Source organism: Geotrypetes seraphini, chromosome 1 (genome assembly GCF_902459505.1).
Source record: "Geotrypetes seraphini chromosome 1, aGeoSer1.1, whole genome shotgun sequence".
Taxonomy (NCBI): Eukaryota; Metazoa; Chordata; class Amphibia; order Gymnophiona; family Dermophiidae; genus Geotrypetes; species Geotrypetes seraphini.
The window spans coordinates 25,570,692-25,588,724 of NC_047084.1; the positions used below are offsets into that span (position 1 = coordinate 25,570,692).

The 18,033-nt window shown below is 42.3% G+C and overlaps 1 protein-coding gene across 7 annotated transcripts in view; it reads left to right on the top strand.

Annotated features, from left to right (window-relative positions):
- ARHGEF28 (Rho guanine nucleotide exchange factor 28) overlaps positions 1-18,033 on the top strand; it is a 524,944-nt gene that overhangs the window by 313,033 nt on the left and 193,878 nt on the right. For all 7 annotated transcript variants that reach the window (XM_033929274.1, XM_033929277.1, XM_033929278.1 and 4 more), the window contains 2 exons: positions 9,041-9,171; positions 15,511-15,800. In XM_033929274.1, coding sequence (XP_033785165.1) covers positions 9,041-9,171; positions 15,511-15,800 — 421 coding nt within the window. The remainder of the gene's footprint in view (positions 1-9,040; positions 9,172-15,510; positions 15,801-18,033) is intronic.

The window sequence follows — 18,033 nt, forward strand, 5'->3', positions numbered from 1 at the left end:
AGTGGGGGAGAAGTGAAGGCACGCGTGCGATGGGGGAGGAGTGGGAAAGAGCGGGGGGGGGAAGGGGGAAGAGGGACGGAGAGGTGCTGGTGCCCCCACCAAGTCAGTGCCTGGTGCGGTTCGCCACCCCCCCCTTTACTATGCCACTGCTTGAGGAACATAGAAACATGATGGCAGATAAAGGCCAAATGGCCCATCTAGTCTGCCCATCCACAGTAACCGTTATATTTTTCTCTCTGCGAGAGATCTCACGTGCCTATCCCAGGTCTTTTTGAATTCAGACACCACCTCTTCTGGGAGACTGTTCCATGTACCTGAATGTAACTTGTTCAGAGGACTACTGAAATGGCATGTGCCAAATCCCCCCAAAATCATGCAAGGCTTTAAAAGGCCAAATTTTTATAATTTATAATTAAAACAGACAATTTCAAAGATCATCATGAAACTTTATTATTTTAAACTTGCTATTTACCATGAAATATTCTCCTTATACCAGTGGTCTCAAACTCACAGCCCGGAGGCCACATGCGGCCCGCCAGGTATTATTTTGAGGCCCTTGGAATGTTTATCATAATCACAAAAGTAAAATAAAACAGTTTCTTGATCATATGTCTCTTTAGCTATAAATGTCAATATTATTATTAAGACTTAGCCAAAAAGAAAGATTTATAAACTATAAAGAGTTTTACCTCATGCAAAATTGTCATTTCTTTAATAAGACATTAACTATTTTTTTTCTGAAGCCCTCCAAGTACCTACAAATCCAAAATGTGGCCCTGCAAAGGGTTTGAGTTTGAGACCACTGCCTTATACAGTAGAATCTCAGTTAACCGACTCTCTCACCCAACTGGTAAAAAAATCGCCGGTGGAAAAAAAAAATGTCCCCCATAATACCAGCAGTAGCAGTCCTGAGCCGCAAACGCCCCCCCCCCCTTCCTCCCTCAAGCCCCGAAGCACTACAAGTAGCGGCAATCCTGAGCTGCTAACCCCATCTCCCTCTCAACACGAAGCACCAGTGTGACAGCATCCCGAGCTGCAGCGTTCTGAGCTTTGGGGGACATTTTTTTTTTCACCGGCAATGTTTTTACCGGTTGGGTGAGAGAGTTGGTTAACAGATTCTACTGTATAAGGAGAATATTTTGTGGTACAAAGCAAGTTTAAAATAATAAATTTTCATGATGATCTTTGAAATTGTCTGTTTTAATTTGAATTATAAAAATGTGGCCTAAAGCCTTACATGATTTTTTGGGGATATCAAAGCAAAAAACGGCACTAATAACAATACTGTCAATGCAATAACGTACTCCACTAGTCTCAATATCAAATCACATATGTTCCTCAGATTGCCACACCGATATATAGTGTGGTAGCATATCCTCACTGGAGCATTATCTTATGTGACGATTTTGGACTAATTTTTAATTATTTAACATGCTATAATATATAATTTATAGTTTGTAAAGTAATTCTGTGCAATGTAAGTAACTTATCTTTTAAACCGGGTCTGCTTCATTCCCACCGACGCGTTTCAGAATTTTCTTCAGGGTCGGGGACATGAACAACTGTGAAATAATGAATAAATCATTAGGTCAGCAAACCGGAGAAAAGAAGCACCAAGTATAACTATAACAAGTTATATTTACCAGACGTATCTGGGGTTACAGCATAACGCTAATCCATAATAAAATATCCGGGGCTACAAAAAGCCCACGGCGTTCAAGGTGGAGCTAATAAAAGGACTCCCCCTAACATGTGACCCATACTATCCAATGAGAAAACAAACAAAGGACCAACTGATCCATATTATCGGGTATACAGATAGAAAACATGCTGATACTACAAAAAATGACGAAAGGTCTGTTGTAGAAAACAATAGCAGAAATTCAAAAAAGAGCATTAGATGGCCGATGTCAGCCAATCGCTCGTAAGGTTGAGACCATGGGGGCTCATAGTGTTCAGTATAAACATCCAACGAAGTTCCTTGATGGTAAGCCTATGTTCTAAGTTACCTCCCTCCCACCCAACATGTACTTTATCTATGATCTGCCACCTCAAGTCGGTGATGTTATTTTTGAGTAGTGCCCAGTGGCAGACCAATGGAGCGATTGGCTGACATCGGCCATCTAATGCTCTTTTTTGAATTTCTGCTATTGTTTTCTACAACAGACCTTTCGTCATATTTTGTAGTATCAGCATGTTTTCTATCTGTATACCTGATAATATGGATCAGTTGGTCCTTTGTTTGTTTTTTCATTGGATAGTATGGGTCACATGTTAGGGGGAGTCCTTTCATTAGCCATGACCATTTTGTAGCCCCGGATATTTTATTATGGATTAGCGTTATGCTGTAACCCCGGATACGTCTGGTAAATATAACTTGTTATAGTTATACTTGGTGCTTCTTTTCTCCGGTTTGCTGACCTAATGATTTATTCATTATTTCACAGTTGTTCATGTCCCCGACCCTGAAGAAAATTCTGAAACGCGTCGGTGGGGAATGAAGCAGACCCAGTTTAAAAGATAAGTTACTTACATTGCACAGAATTACTTTACAAACTATAAATTATATATTTTTTGGGGATATGGCACATGCCATTTCAGTAGTCCTCTAAACAAGTTACATTCAGGTACAGAGAGTATTTTTCTGTTCATTGAGCAGTGGCATAGTAAGGGAGGGCGGGGGTGGGGGTAGACCGCACCTGGCACCATCTTGGTGGGGGCACTGGCATCTCTCCTCCTCTCCGTCCCCCCGCTCTTTCCCCCTCCTCCACCTCCAATTTGTGCTGCCAGCCATTGGGCACACCTCTAGACAGTTGGACGGACATGTGGTTATGCATTCCCATGAGCCTCCAAATAATAGACAGAACGGTCCAAGGCTTAAATTCAGCAATTTTTTTTATTTATTTCTCTTGCCAAAAGAAAACAGAACTTGTCCACAAAGTGCTGTGGAGAATGCCTGTAATCCTTTAGAATGCAAAATAATCAACTTCAGCTTCAAACAGGACAAAATAATCACTTTGAAATGCAGTTTGTGAAAAAAACCAACACTCTTGTCTCTAGGGCAAACAGGAACATCTTAGCAGAGGTCTCTTCCTTCTCTCTCTGCAGGTCAGGACAGGCATTAGAGCTTATCATTCAAAACAAACAAAACAAAAGCTTCATGGGCTAACTCTTTCTTAGGCTTTGTGCAGGGCACTAGTCCTTAATGGCTTTATCGGATAAGGATTCAGGTTAGAGCAAACTGAGATAGCAGTAATCACACAGCTGGAACAGTTTCCCTCAGCCCATACTGCAGGGATATTCATCATGTGCTTCTATCCCATCCCCCACTCTAGGTAACAGCCACAGCAAGTCTTCACAGTATACAAACAGTTGACTTTTAAAGTTGAAAGAAAAACTATTTACAGTTTCCAACCTTTTTTCTTGGCTAATAGTACCTCCATGGCTGGGGATTGCTTGCCCACTTGGGAGTGACTTCCATGGGCTGGAGCTGTTCTAATGAGGACTCCCCATTACTCTCAGCAGCATCCAACATTTCTATGTCTGCTTTGTCTTGAAGGCTGGAACTTTCCTCCAAGTCTTCCTTCTGGCAAGCCTGCCGCTTGGGTTTGGGTTCCTCTCTCCTCTCACTCCCCCTGGTGTAGCGGGTCACACCCTGATAAGGCTTGTTTTTCCTCACAGGTGCTTCTGTATATTTAACATGGTCATTAATCTCCAGGGATCCTGCTGTTGCACGGTTTTCCTTCCCCTGGGAAACTGCAACCCAAGGTCCAGTTTGACATCTAACCTCTCTCTTGTTAATGTGAGAGTTTTTACTTTTACCTATATCCCTATCAATGTCGTGGGATTGGGATGCCCTGCCACCTTCTGTGTTATATAACACTGTGCGGATAACCAGGAACTGCAACTTATTTGCTTACCTGAAGATTTTAGGCTGTAAACTCAGGTCTTATTTAGATAAGATGCTTGCTTTCCAAGCAAGCAAACAACAGTCCTGGTTGGGTAACTATATCAGCAGAGCCATGTTGTCCTATGGCGCTTTTAGAAAAGAAATCAAGACAATATTATTTGATAAATTTATCTCCTAATCTGTACTTTTATCTTATTTTTAAACTTAATTAATCTTATCCTATCAATTTTAAATTTTTAATATCTTTTTAATACCACAGACTGTATTCATTTTTTTACTATTTAGTATTTCATTTTACTATTTAGTATTTCACTGATTGTACAGTTTTTCTCTTTTACGGAAACTGCCTAGAATTCTTTTGATTAAGGCGGTATAAAAAAATAAAGTTATATTATGTTATGTAATGAAGGGTTAACCACTGGATTCTGTATAGGTCACTGAATTTTCCATATCCAAATTATGGCACAATCCTAATGTGCACGCATCTCAGTTGATTAATGAGCGGATTAATGCCAGTAACTGAATGCTAACAGTCCATTATTGGCATTAGTTGGAATTTATATTTGTATTTATTTATTTATACCCCACCTTTCCCATGGTGGGTCACAATAGAGTACATAATAATAATAATTTATTTTCTTGTATACCGCCCAACCAGTAGTTCTGGGCGGTTCACAACAGGAGAATACTGAGACATTTCAGTACATAGTATAGTTTCATAGAGCACACTATCTATGTACAATCTAAAATTATATAATAAAAGTAATACAATTGTTAAAAACATTCAAGTACAATATTAAAAATTATTAAAAAATTAAAATAAGAATAGAAACAGAAGACCTCATTTAAATATATCAAAATTAATATTCTTATTTGTCAAATAAATAGGTCTTTAATGACTTCCTAAATGTGAAGTAATAATTCTGCAGAGTCACATACAGTACAACAAATCAAATATCAGTAAAACATAATAGTGATAATGTAAAGCCTCCTAAAATTTCAATTGGGAATTGCAGAACATCTTGCTATGTTGTATTCCATAACACTGTGTGCCCAAAACTCATAGTGCACAACCTGAAAGGGGGCATGACTATGAGAGCAGCATGGGTAGGTCAGGGGCATCCTGGGGAATTCATGACCGACTTGCACACCAAGATTTACACCAGGTTTCAGTTTGCATAAATCCTTGCAAGCAAAGTTGGTGTGGGAATTGGGGCTAATTCTATAATACAAAGAACATTCATTTCAGAGCGCACTTTATAGAATACCGCTCAATGCTGATTTTCCCTGGTGCCTAATTTTTGGCACAGTGTAGGAATGCCACAAAGGAAACACACACAAGCAGTCTTAGAATCGAGATGGAGGTGCTGCCAGGAGCTAGTTCCGAGACCCTTTTTATTATGCTTCTAAGCTAATGACATCATAGTAGCTCCTTCGTTTACACATCTCATGATTAGTGGGTACAAAGGTACATGATTTTACATTGGTGGATACAAAGATAGGTTCATGCTTATACATCGTGATCACCCTCCCTTTACCTCATGCTTTTGCCTCGTGATGATCCTCCAACTCAGCACTTAGACAAGGGCCTGATTAACACGTGAACAGAGCCTGAGTCTTTGCACATATGCAGTGCCTGTCAGCTGATGTCCTTTCCAAATAAGGACAGCTCAAATAAGAAGTGTTGCTGAAAGAAAGGATAGTGTATTTCCTTGAATCTAATGGGTTACAGGATCCGAGGCAACATGGCTTTACAAAAGGTAAATCGTGCCAAACGAACCTGATTGAATTTTTTGATTGGGTGACCAAAGAGCTGGATCGAGGACATATGCTAGATGTAATTTACTTGGATTTCAGCAAAGCCTTTGATACAGTTCCTCATAAGAGGCTGTTGAACAAACTTGAAGGGCTGAAGTTAGGACCCAAAGTGGTGAACTGGGTCAGAAACTGGCTGTCGGACAGACGCCAGAGGGTGGTGGTTAATGGAAGTCGCTCGAAGGAAGGAAAGGTGACTAGTGGAGTCCCTCAGGGTTCGGTGCTGGGGCCAATCCTGTTCAATATGTATGTAAGTGACATTGCTGAAGGGTTAGAAGGAAAAGTGTGCCTTTTTGCAGATGATACCAAGATTTGTAACAGAGTAGACACCGAAGAGGGAGTGGAAAATATGAAAAAGGATCTGCAAAAGTTAGAGGAATGGTCTAATGCCTGGCAACTAAAATTCAATGCAAAGAAATGCAGAGTAATGCATTTGGGGATTAATAATAGGAAGGAACCGTATATGCTGGGAGGAGAGAAGCTGATATGCTGATATGGACGGGGAGAGGGACCTTGGGGTGATAGTGTCCGAAGATCTAAAGGCGAAAAAACAGTGTGACAAGGCAGTGGCTACTGCCAGAAGGATTCTGGGCTGTATAAAGAGAGGCGTAGTCAGTAGAAGGAAGAAGGTGTTGATGCCCCTGTACAGGTCATTGGTGAGGCCCCACTTGGAGTATTGTGTTCAGTTTTGGAGACTGTATCTAGCGAAAGACGTAAGAAGATTTGAGGCGGTCCAGAGGAGGGCGACAAAAATGATAGGAGGCTTGCACCAGAAGACATATGAGGAGAGACTGGAAGCCCTGAATATGTATACCCTAGAGGAAAGGAGAGACAGGGGAGATATGATTCAGACGTTCAAATACTTAAAGGGTATTAACGTAGAACAAAATCTTTTCCAGAGAAAGGAAAATGGTAAAACCAGAGGACATAATTTGAGGTTGAGGGGTGGTAGATTCAGGGGCAATGTTAGGAAATTCTACTTTACGGAGAGGGTGGTGGATGCCTGGAATGCGCTCCCGAGAGAGGTGGTGGAGAGTAAAACTGTGACTGAGTTCAAAGAAGCGTGGGATGAACACAGAAGATTTAGAATCAGAAAATAATATTAAAGATTGAACTAGGCCAGCTACTGGGCAGACTTGTACGGTCTGTGTCTGTGCATGGCTGTTTGGAGGAGGATGGGCAGGGGAGGACTTCAATGGCTGGGAGGGTGTAGATGGGCTGGAGTAAGTCTTAACAGAGATTTTGGCAGTTGGAACCCAAGCACAGTACCGGGTTCCAACTTTGGATTCTCGCCCAGAAATAGCTAAGAAGAAAAAAAAAAAAATAATAATAATTTAAATTGAATCAGGTTGGGCAGACTGGATGGACCATTCGGGTCTTTATCTGCCGTCATCTACTATGTTACTATGTATATGTTACTATGTTACTATATAAGCATGTGACAGTCCAAAGGTTATAGTGCATGCTCCTTAAGCTCTCTTGATTAGCCTTAAGCTCAGGGCCTGCTTTGGCAAGTAGGCAAAGTCTGATTGTTGCCCATATAAGGGATGCTTAAACAAGATAAGAGATAAGATAAGGGTAAACCTGTGTCAAGTTAATATGTGGTGAGAGAGTCTTGGTCTTGTGACAAAAGGGGAGGGGGAACTGCCTCAGCATTCTGTCTCAAGGTGCTAGCATTTTCCTTGCTAATAGAATGTCGATGTGGCAAGGACTAAGAACCTCAGATCTAAACACAAGGCCTAGATCCGTACACAGGGCCTAGATCAGTATGCTGACCTGGCCTGGTTCAGAACTGCCTGTGTGCTGACCTTGCCTGTGTTCTGATGCCCTGGATCAGAACTTATCAGACCTGCATTCCTAGAGCACAGTTTACTGATTCTGGACATAAATGACTTGTCCAGCATCACAAAGCGCATTTGGATTTAAATCATGGTTTCCCTGGTTCTCTAACTAATAGGATACTTGGAGGGCCCAATTGATTAAATGACAAAGAATAACAGAAATATACAGTAGAATCTCAGTTAACACATGATGCATCAACAGAAAGGCCCTGACGGGGCTGTCCATGGGCAGCTTGTAGTGAGTGCTGCATTCTGCTTACTGGCTGCCACTTCGGGTAAGGAAAGGAGAGAGGGAGCGAGGGGGTTTGCGGTTCAGGACCGCCACACGTTTCTGCTGCTTCAGGGCTTTTGGGGGGGGGAGTGTTTGAGGCTCAGGACCGCTGCCTTGATGGTGTTTCGGGGAGAGAGGGAGGGAAGGAACTGATATCTGGCAGATACTACTTGTATAGTACTATATTATACAGTAACTCTCAGGTAACTTGAAAAACAGTTATCCAGAGTCCACCAATTCCCATGGGTGCCAGATAACTGAGATTCTACTGTACTTAACTAGCTAGTTTTCCAGCATTGCTCAGCAGATCTGCTATGTAATGGTTGACATAGAGAATGACACGGGGACAAATTTGTCCTCATCCCCACAGGAACTCAATTTCAGCATCCCCTTGAGTTTTGTTGCTGTCCCTGTGCCTGCCCCATTCCTGTAAGCTCTGCCATAACTGCACAAGCCTTGAGTACTTGTGATTTTAAAATGTTTAAGGCCTGTGCAGATGAGAATAGAGTTTGCAGAAATGGGGCAGAGACAGGAAAAGAATGTGTGGGGACGGGAAAATGAGTTCCCATGGGGATAGGAAAAAATTTGTTCCAGTGTCATTCTCTAGGTTGACATAAGAGAAATCAGTCATTCAAATAAAATTTATACAATATATAAAGTATTAGATCACATTTTTATTGCAAAGCGCCTATGAAGGATAACTTATATAAGTTGTCTGGGTTACAAAGTGGACATTCAAGGCTACCTATTTCAAATGATGCTAGTATTTTATAGAAAAGGTTCTGTGCATGTTGAGTCTTTTGTAAAATATATTGAAGAAATACATGTATATACTGCTATGTACAAAAAAAAGAGCATTTTTATAAAGGAACACAAAAAAAAGTGAAATCATAAGGGCATATAGACATATAAATTGTAGTCTACAGACATATATGTGTCAATGTTGCTGCATTTAAATGGTAAAGATGAATATTTCTAAGAGAGGTTGTTTGATTTTTTTCTGTTTCATAGAGAGATTTTCCAAATATGAGAATTTAAAACTGCACTTATACTGTACATTTGTAATTCCATTGTTTCAAATTTTGAATGACTTCAAGATCAGATACATTTAAAAAAATAGAGCAAAGCTTACCTCTTGTTTTATGGCATAGCAAAAAGAGTGAAAGAATGTGTTTTATTCAGCTACACATGCTTGCCTTCCAGAGAAACGACACGCTTCCTTTGATGTCTTCAAGAAATCCAAAATGCCACCTACTTTCTGTGCTGCATCGAGACTGTCTGCCATGCTGAATGGAAGAGATGAAGTTTATGCAAACCATATGGTGGTGGATAAAGTAAGGAGGATCAAGTTTATGTTTTGCTTTTGATAGTTGGTATCTGAGAAAATATTTGTACAAACTTGGGAAGTACATTACCCACCTAACTCCTAGATCAGTGATCTCAAACTCAAACCCTTTGCAGGGCCACATTTTGGATTTGTAGATATTTGGATGGCCTCAGAAAAAATAGTTAATGTCTTATGCAAAATTGGCATTCTTTAATGAGGTAAAACTCCTTATATTTATAAATCTTTCCTTTTGGCTAAGTCTTAATAAAAATATTGTCATTTATAGCTAAAGAGACATATGATCAAGAAACTGTTTTATTTTACTTTTGTGATTATGATAAACATACCGAGGACCTCAAAATAGTACCTGGTGGGCCGCATGTGGCCCCCGGGCTGTGAGTTTGAGATCACTGTCCTAGATGCTATTTTAGTCCTCACTGCCATCGTTATCACAAAGCATTCTGCAAGATGAGTACCATACAAAGTGTTTGGTGACAGAAGTACATGAATGACTTTGACATGGCAAAGTTTGGAAGCAAAATGCTTCTATAATAATTTTAATTCCAGAGTGCATTCCAATGTATGCTTATGAGAGTTTAAACCAGTGTTATTCACTTACAGTCCTTTAGGGACTTAAACAGATTTTTATGCATGAGCTAGATATCCTAAAAAAAACAGATAGGAAAATGATCTGCAAGATCTGTGAAATTCAGCCCATAAAAAAAATAAAGCAGACCAATGTAATAAAAACTTGTATATAATTTAATGACAAAATATTTAAAAATATATATAACAAAGATTTGAAAAATCAATGTTTCTGTGTTTTATTGATTAATCATTGAGTGGGTAGCTGGATGGGTGAGAGGATGGGAGGGTATTATTAATTTGAAAATGGTAAGGTTAATATGTTTGTGTTTTATTGAATAAGCATTGGGTGGGTAGGAGGAAATGGTTGGTTATGCATATTTGTAAGTTGAATGTGCTTTTACTGACTTATTATATGTTATAGATTATAGATTTGTGTATTACATTATTGAAGTTTGGAAAATCACTAAAAAATTAAAAAACGCAGAACATGCTTGGGCTTTTATATATAACACGTTCTAAAAGCCCAAGCATGTTCTGTGTTTTTTAAATTCTTTATTGATTTCCAAACTTCAATAATGCAATACACAAATATATATACAGTGGTACCTTGGTTTACGAGCATAATTCGTTCCAGAAGCATGCTCATAAACCAAAATACTCGTGTATCAAAGCGAGTTTCCCCCATAGGAAATAATGGAAACTTGCTTTGATACGTTCCCCCCCCTCGAGGCTAGCGGCGCTACTCCCCCCTCCGCACGAACCGGCACCCCCCGCCCGACCAACTTGAACTCACCCCCCCCCTCTGGCACTGGCATGAGAACTGGCATTGCTCCTCCCCCCCCCGCTCGCAAAGACCCCTCCCCGCTCGAATCGGCACCCCCCCGCGGGAACAGGCACACCCCGCCCGTCCAACTTTAACTCACCTCCCCATCTGGCACCGGCACGCAGCCCACAGGCCATGCCGGTGCCGCTTGAAGATATTCTTCCTGCCTCTGCCGGCTTTGAGCATGAATCTGCTGGCTTTGAGCATGCATCTGCGCATGCTCAAGCCCTTCTAATTCTCCCTCTCGCCAAGAATCTTGGCGAGAGGGAGAATTAGAAGGGCTTGAGCATGCGCAGATGCATGCTCAAAGCCGGCAGAGGCAGGAAGAAGATTTTCAAGCGGCACCAGCACTTCCAGTGGGCTGCGTGCCGGTGCCAGACGGGGAGGGGGGGAGTTAAAGTTGGTCAGGCGGGGGGTGCCTGTTCTCACGAGGGGGGGTGCTGATTCGAGCAGGGAGGGGGAGCAATGCCGGTTCTTGGGGTGGGTGCTCGCAAATCGAGTCAACACTCGGTTTGCGAGACAGGTTTTGCGAGAATGTTTTGCTTGTCTTGCAAAACACTCGCAAACCGGGTTACTTGCAAACCGAGGTTTGACTGTATATATATATATAACACGTTCTAAAAGCCCGAGCATGTTCTGTGTTCTGTATGACTGTGGATAAACCTGTGGTCGCCAGATAGGTGAAAGTTTGGGATTATACAATGGGAATCTCGGGAAAGCTAAATCTCGGGAAAGGTAAAGAAATGGTTCCAAGAATTCCTAACAAACAGATCCTACCGAGTAACCAGTGATGGAAATCACTCCAACCCATGGAATAATCCGTCAGGGGTAGCCCAAGGCTCCCCTCTATCGCCTACATTATTCAACATTTACATAGCATCCTTAGGCCACCGACTACAAAAATTAAACTTAAAACACTACATATACGCAGATGATATATCCATCCTAATCCCCTTAAATGACATCTCAACTGAAATTATAGACATTCTTTCACACACAATGAGAGAAATTGAAAAATGGTCCACCAACTTCAAACTGAAACTAAATACAGAGAAAACAAAAGTCTTCTTGGCAAGCCCCAATGACAAAATAACGAGAACATCATTAAAAATAAACAACCACGAATATCCGATTTCCAAAACCATAAAAATTCTGGGTGTCACATTCGACACACACTGGACCATGGCTGACCACACAAACTTAACAGTAAAGAAATGCTTTTATACACTATGGAAGCTAAGGACTATTAAAAAATACTTTGACACAACATCCTTCAGGTTACTGGTGCAATCACTGATCCTAACCACCCTGGACTACTGCAACATCGTCTACCTGGGTATCCCACAAAAAACAATTTAAAAAAACTGAGATTAGTACAGAACACTGCAGTTCGCTTAATCTTCAGACTGCGAAAACAAGACCATATTAGCCCATATTACAAAAAACTGCACTGGCTACCAATGGAAGCTCAAATACATTTCAAATTTGCATGCATCTGCTTCAAGCAAATCTGGGGCCTAGCACCTTCCTACCTGCAAACACACTTCACTCTACACAACCCCACACGAACAACCAGAAACAAAAACATCTTCGCCTATCCTAAAATTACTGGCTGCAAATACAAATCCTACCTTGACAGAACCTTCATGTTCCAAGCTAACAGACAACAATCCTGGCTGGGAAACTACATAAATAAAACCAGACAGACCTACAATGCATTCCGAAAATCTATCAAAACCACTCTGTTTGATAAATTCATCATCTAAACAGACCAATCCGCACTCTGCATGCTTTTCCCCCCCACAAACCCTAAGCAATCTTCAGGCAATTCCTACCCCTCTCTCTTTCCCCACCCCCTTTTACCCCCACTTACCGTATTTTCACGCAGATAACGCGCACCCGTGTAAAACGCGCACACGGGTATAGCGCGCAGAAACCACGATTTTATGTACAAAAACTTTTGTATACCGCGCTCACGGGTATACCGCGCATGCAGCCCGACTGTCCTTTCGCCCGCCCCGACTCTCCTCTGGCCACCCCGACTCTCCTTTCGCCCTCCCCGACTCTCCGTGCGCTGTCCCGACTATCCGTTCACCCTCCCTGACTTTCCGTGCACTGCCCTGCCTCTCCGTGCGCTGTCCCGACTCTCCGTTCACCCTCCCTGACTTTCCGTGCACTGCCCCGACTCTCCGTGCGCTGTCCCGACTCTCCGTTCACCCTCCCTGACTTTCCGTGCACTGCCCCGCCTCTCCGTGCGCTGTCCCGACTCTCCGTTCACCCGCCCTGACTTTCCGTGCACTGCCCCGACTCTCCGCTCACCCGCCCTGACTTTCCGTGCACTGCCCCGCCTCTCTGTGCGCTGTCCCGACTCTCCTTTCGCCCGCCCTGCCCTGCTCCCAGCTCTGTAAGCATGTGCAATGGTCTGAGCATGCTTGCCGCTTAGTTTTCACCAAGGCTGTTTTTCTGGTGGTGTGCTTTTCACCACGTGGCTGTGGCCCCCCTCTATCTGGCCTTGTAATTTGTAATGGTCGGGTTGGGCCCATGTGCCTCAGGCCGCGCCCCCAGGTGGGACCTAAGGCTCCAGGGCCTATTCTGATTGGCCCACGCGCCTTAGGCCCCACCAGTAGGCGGAGCTTTGGGACGGATGGGCCAATCCGGCCTCATTCCGTCGTTGGCTGCCTGCCGGACAGGCGGGTTTGGCTCCCGTCTGTCCGGCCAACTACCAAAGGTACGGGGAAGGGGGGTGGGGGTGTCGTGGGGGTCGGCCAGGGGGGTCGCGGGTCGGCTGGGGGGGCGGTCGGAGGTTCTTGGGGGGGGCGGTCGTTGGAGGGAGGGGGGTTTGCGTCGAGGGCAGGAGGGCCTGGGATCCCTCCTGCCCATAATGTAGTGCGGGGTGGGGGTAGCGGGTCGCCGTGGCCAGGAGGGTTTGGGCTCCCTCCTGGCCCGATATTGTCGGGGAGTTGGGGAGTCGGCCGGGCAAGAGGGCTTGGGCTCCCTCTTGCTCCGATCGTGGATGCGGGTGCGGGTGGGAGCGCGTGCGAGCGGTCGTTCGGGGTGGGGGTGCTTACGGTCCTGCTGGTGGGGGTGAATCGGGCGTCAGGCGGGGTAGGAACTATGTAAAAAAATTTTTGTATACCGCGCTCACGCGTATAACGCGCGAGGGGTATGCGCGGTAGGTAAAAACGCGTATAACGCGCGCGTTATATGCGTGAAAATACGGTACTTTCCCTCCCCTACAACCCTTTTCTTCTGTAACATTTCCCTCATGCATTTGTAATTCGCTGAATGTCCAGCCTTCTTTCGATGTGAACCGCCTAGAAGTCGACTGAGTATGGCGGTATAGAAAAATAAAGTTATTATTATTATACCTTCTGGTTTCAAGCTTAGCCCCTGATGCAGCCCTTGAAGGGGGCAGAACATGGCTATGTTGGGCTTTTAGAAAGTGTTATGTATATTTTAAAATATTTTTCAATAAATTATATACAAGTTTTTATTACATTGGTCTGCTTTATTTTTCTGGGATAGATAATATGCATGTATATTATCTCCAATGTATGCAAATCTGCCTCATGCATAGGAGGGGGTGCTGAAAAGTTCTCATCCCAACAAAGAAGAGAATGATGTGGTTATGGTTCAATCAATGATCTGAAACGATGTCAAAACAAAGAATTCTGTTTCTGTAAATTGGCACTTAACAAAAAGATAACACTCTTTTCATTTACAGTGGCAAAATAACACTCAGGAAATTGAATGGTTGGGTTGAGAACTTTTTAGCATTCCCTTGTATTTGTTAGGGATATTCTGAAAACCTGATCCATTTGTGGCTCATGAGAACTAGAAAGTAATACTGCTGGCTTAAACTGTCCTGTGACTTGTGATTATATCAATATGGTAGAAGTCTGTATTTAGAATGTAGAGGAATGTAAACATTACTGTCCCCTTCCCAAGTCAGTTCTGACTTTGTTTTGCACTTTGAGAAAAAAATTTCATAGGCTGAATATCCACATCTCTTTGTACAGCTCAGGAAGTTTACAGAATATAGGCCATAAAGAGCAGGAAATTACAAGGCCTAAGCACAGCACAGGACCCAAGTTTATTTTCCAAAAGCAGCTTTGTTTTGGCATTTTTTTGTAATTCTCCAAGGTAATTAGCTAATTTACTTTTTCTTGTAGATAGCTGACCTATGATCTTGGTCTCGTTACTGAAAAGGGTTCTCAGCGTTATTGATGACTGTTGGAGTTGAGAAAAGTTCTTTGAAAATCCATCTAAAATTAAATACAAAACAAATGATAATGGGAAAAGTAGTACTCAGAGCGGGGCTGCCATTTTGACATTAAATTATTATTTCTTCTGCACCATTTAGAATTATCTATTTAGTTTCCTTTGAAATAGATCAAGGTTTTAAATGAAACATGTGATGGGTTGTGTAGGTGCCAGTGGGTGCTGAGCGCCACCAATAATAAGCACCTATATAAGAACATAAGCATCGCCTCTGCTGAGTCAGACCATAGGTCCATCATGCCCAGCATCCCCGCTCCTGCGGCGGCCTTCCAGGTCAAAGACTTGTTAGTGATCTTTTACATACAACATTTTGCCTTGTATAGTATCCCTCTAACTATACCCCTCAATTCCCCTTTCCTTCAGGAATTCGTCTAATCCCTTTTTGAACCCCAAAATCGTACTGTGCTCTACCACCTTCTCTGGAAGCGCGTTCCAGGTGTCCGCCACCCTCTGAGTGAAGAAGAACTTCCTAGCGTTTGTTCTTAATCTGTCTCCCTTCAATTTCCTTGAGTGCCCTCTTGTTATTGTTACCCCCGCAAGTCTGAAGAATCTGTCCCTCTCTACCTTGTCTATACCCTTCATGATCTTGTAAGTTTCTATCATGTCCCCTCTAAGTTCACAAAGATTCCATGCTTATTTTTTCGTACCCTCCAGGATGGTGATCTAGACATTAACTATATTAATCTGGACTGTGCCACAGTGGATACTTCAAGTACAGATCCTACTGCCTCCACCCCATCTTCTGAGAGCGGTGCTTTTCCTTCACCTAATGGAGGAAACCAGATCACATATGCAGAAGCTGAAGGCAGTGGGACATCAGCAAACCATGAGGAGCGTCAACCCTTTTCTTCTTCTTTCAAACTGCCTGCATCACATTTGCCATTTAGGAGCCATGGATTTAGAAACCATCAAAGTTCATCGTATGTCAGCATTAAAAAAAGAAGGTATGCAATTTTATGTTCAGCAAATATACTATTCTCATCTGATTTTCCACTTTTGGGGGAAAAGTATAATCTTTGTGTGGCAAATAGACCCTTTGTCATGGTGGGCAGACCTTACAGTATCATTCAGTATGTTCAGAAATGAAGTATGAGCAAAAAGAGATTAAAATTATGCTATTAAATACCAGATCTATGATAAAAAAGAGACATGCTATATGAAGTTATAAGTGTAATGTATGTGCTGGAGAGAGTGAGTACTGATTTTTAAAGAATCTGTGCCAGTTAAATGTGTTCAAATTTTTATTCTGGTGGGGTATTAATATTTATGTGTGAAGATGGTTGTGGATTATATGTTGCTCTCTTAGCATCTTTATTGAATGTAGGTTTCACACAAGTGGTCATCTTCCCAGAACTCCAAATTGGCCATATTCTTGATCTTAATTTTGAATCAGAATATTTGGGGGGAGGGGAAACTTCAGGTTTTAGATGGTTGTTTCTTGTCTCGCACCTATGGAGACACATAGGGATGCTTATGGATGCCCAAGGCCACTTCTGGCAGAGACCACACCAAGCTTTGGGCTTCCGTAAGCATCTCTACATGTCTCCGTAGGCACGTGACATGCGTACAGTTTATGCATCCTTCCCCGCCTGCATTTTATTAAAAAATGTGCATCCCGATTGACTGTGAGAGGCGGTAGGCTCTAGTTAGGCACCACTATTCACTATAATTGAGACTGCTAGTGACACCTAACCTAAATTAAGGGCTCCTTTTACTAGGCTGCAATAGCGGTTTTAGCGTGCGCTAGACCTTAATGCCAGCATTGAGCTGGCGTTAGTTCTAGTTGCATAGTGTGGGTTTAGGGCATGCTAAAATCGTGTGCTAAAAACGCTATCGCAGCTTAGTAAAAGGAGCCCTAAATCAATTAGCTTAGATGGTATGGTAATTGACCACACCATAGAAGTTAATTGAATAATTAATTTAAAAAAATTAAAAGTTAGGTGTGGAATTCCTTGTGGTGCCCTATTGACGCCTAAGTCAAGGTACCTTCTGACACCTAACAACACCTACCTGAAAAGTAGACATGGTTAATGGTGAGAATGGGTTGACTTAGGCATCACTAGGCTTCCAATTTAGGTGCTAGTAAATTAGGCCCAGTAAAACCTGGCCTAATATACCAATGTCTATCTCCAGGACGCCTACTGATGCCTAAGTACACCTAGGTGCTTTTAGGCAGAATTCTATAAACAATGCCTAGCAGTTGATTAACAACTGCGCTGAGCGGTGTTTGTAGTGTAGGCGCCACTAGACACTGTTTATAGAATCTGGCCCTTAATGTGCTGTTGACAACATGGTAACTTCTACCACACAATCGTGGGTTTTACTAAGTTTCCAAGTTTTATTAAAATTTGTTGAAATGCCTATCATGAATTCTAAGCGTTTTACAATATTAAAAACAAGGGGAAAAACTTACAAGGATATATCGACAAGACAAATTGAGGACTTAAAATAAAAACAATAGGTAAGTTTTGGTGAAATACAATATTTACAGGAAAAGCAGACATAGAAAGGAAGAAACACGAGGATGAGGAGGGAGAAGGTCCTCTTTGAAAAAGAGGTTGGAAGTGGAGAGAGTGTAGAAAAAGTAAGAGGTAACAGGAAGAGGTTATTACTCAAAGGTGCCGCTTTGAAAAGGAACCACTTTAGTCCACCTTTGAATTTATCTAAGTTTTGTTCAGCCCTCAGGGTATTTGGTAAAGAATTCCAGATTGTGAGGGCTGTAGCTGAGAAAGAGGTGGTTTGACGAGTGCCCATAATTTTTAAGGAGGGGACGTGAAGGAGATGTTGAGAGGTGGATCTCAGAGCTCTGGGAAGATCATAGGGGATAAGGATTCTGTCAATGAAAGCAGGTTCATTGGATTGTAAGGTTTTGAATGTGAAGATGGCTATTTTATGTTATTCTATGCAATAAGCGCTTTTTTTATTAGGGTGTGTGTCATGGGCAGAGAATAGATATGGAAGACATTATTCTCGTATTATATATATGGTATGAGGTAGGGTGCATAACTCCCATAGCACATAAAGTTGTTAAAATGCATGTGGACTGTGAAAAACTGAAGGAAGACCTTAGGAAACTGGAAGACTGGATGTCCAAATGGCAAATAAAATTTAATGTGGACAAATGCAAAGTGATGCACATTGGGAAGAATAATCCAAATCATAGTTACTGGATGCTAG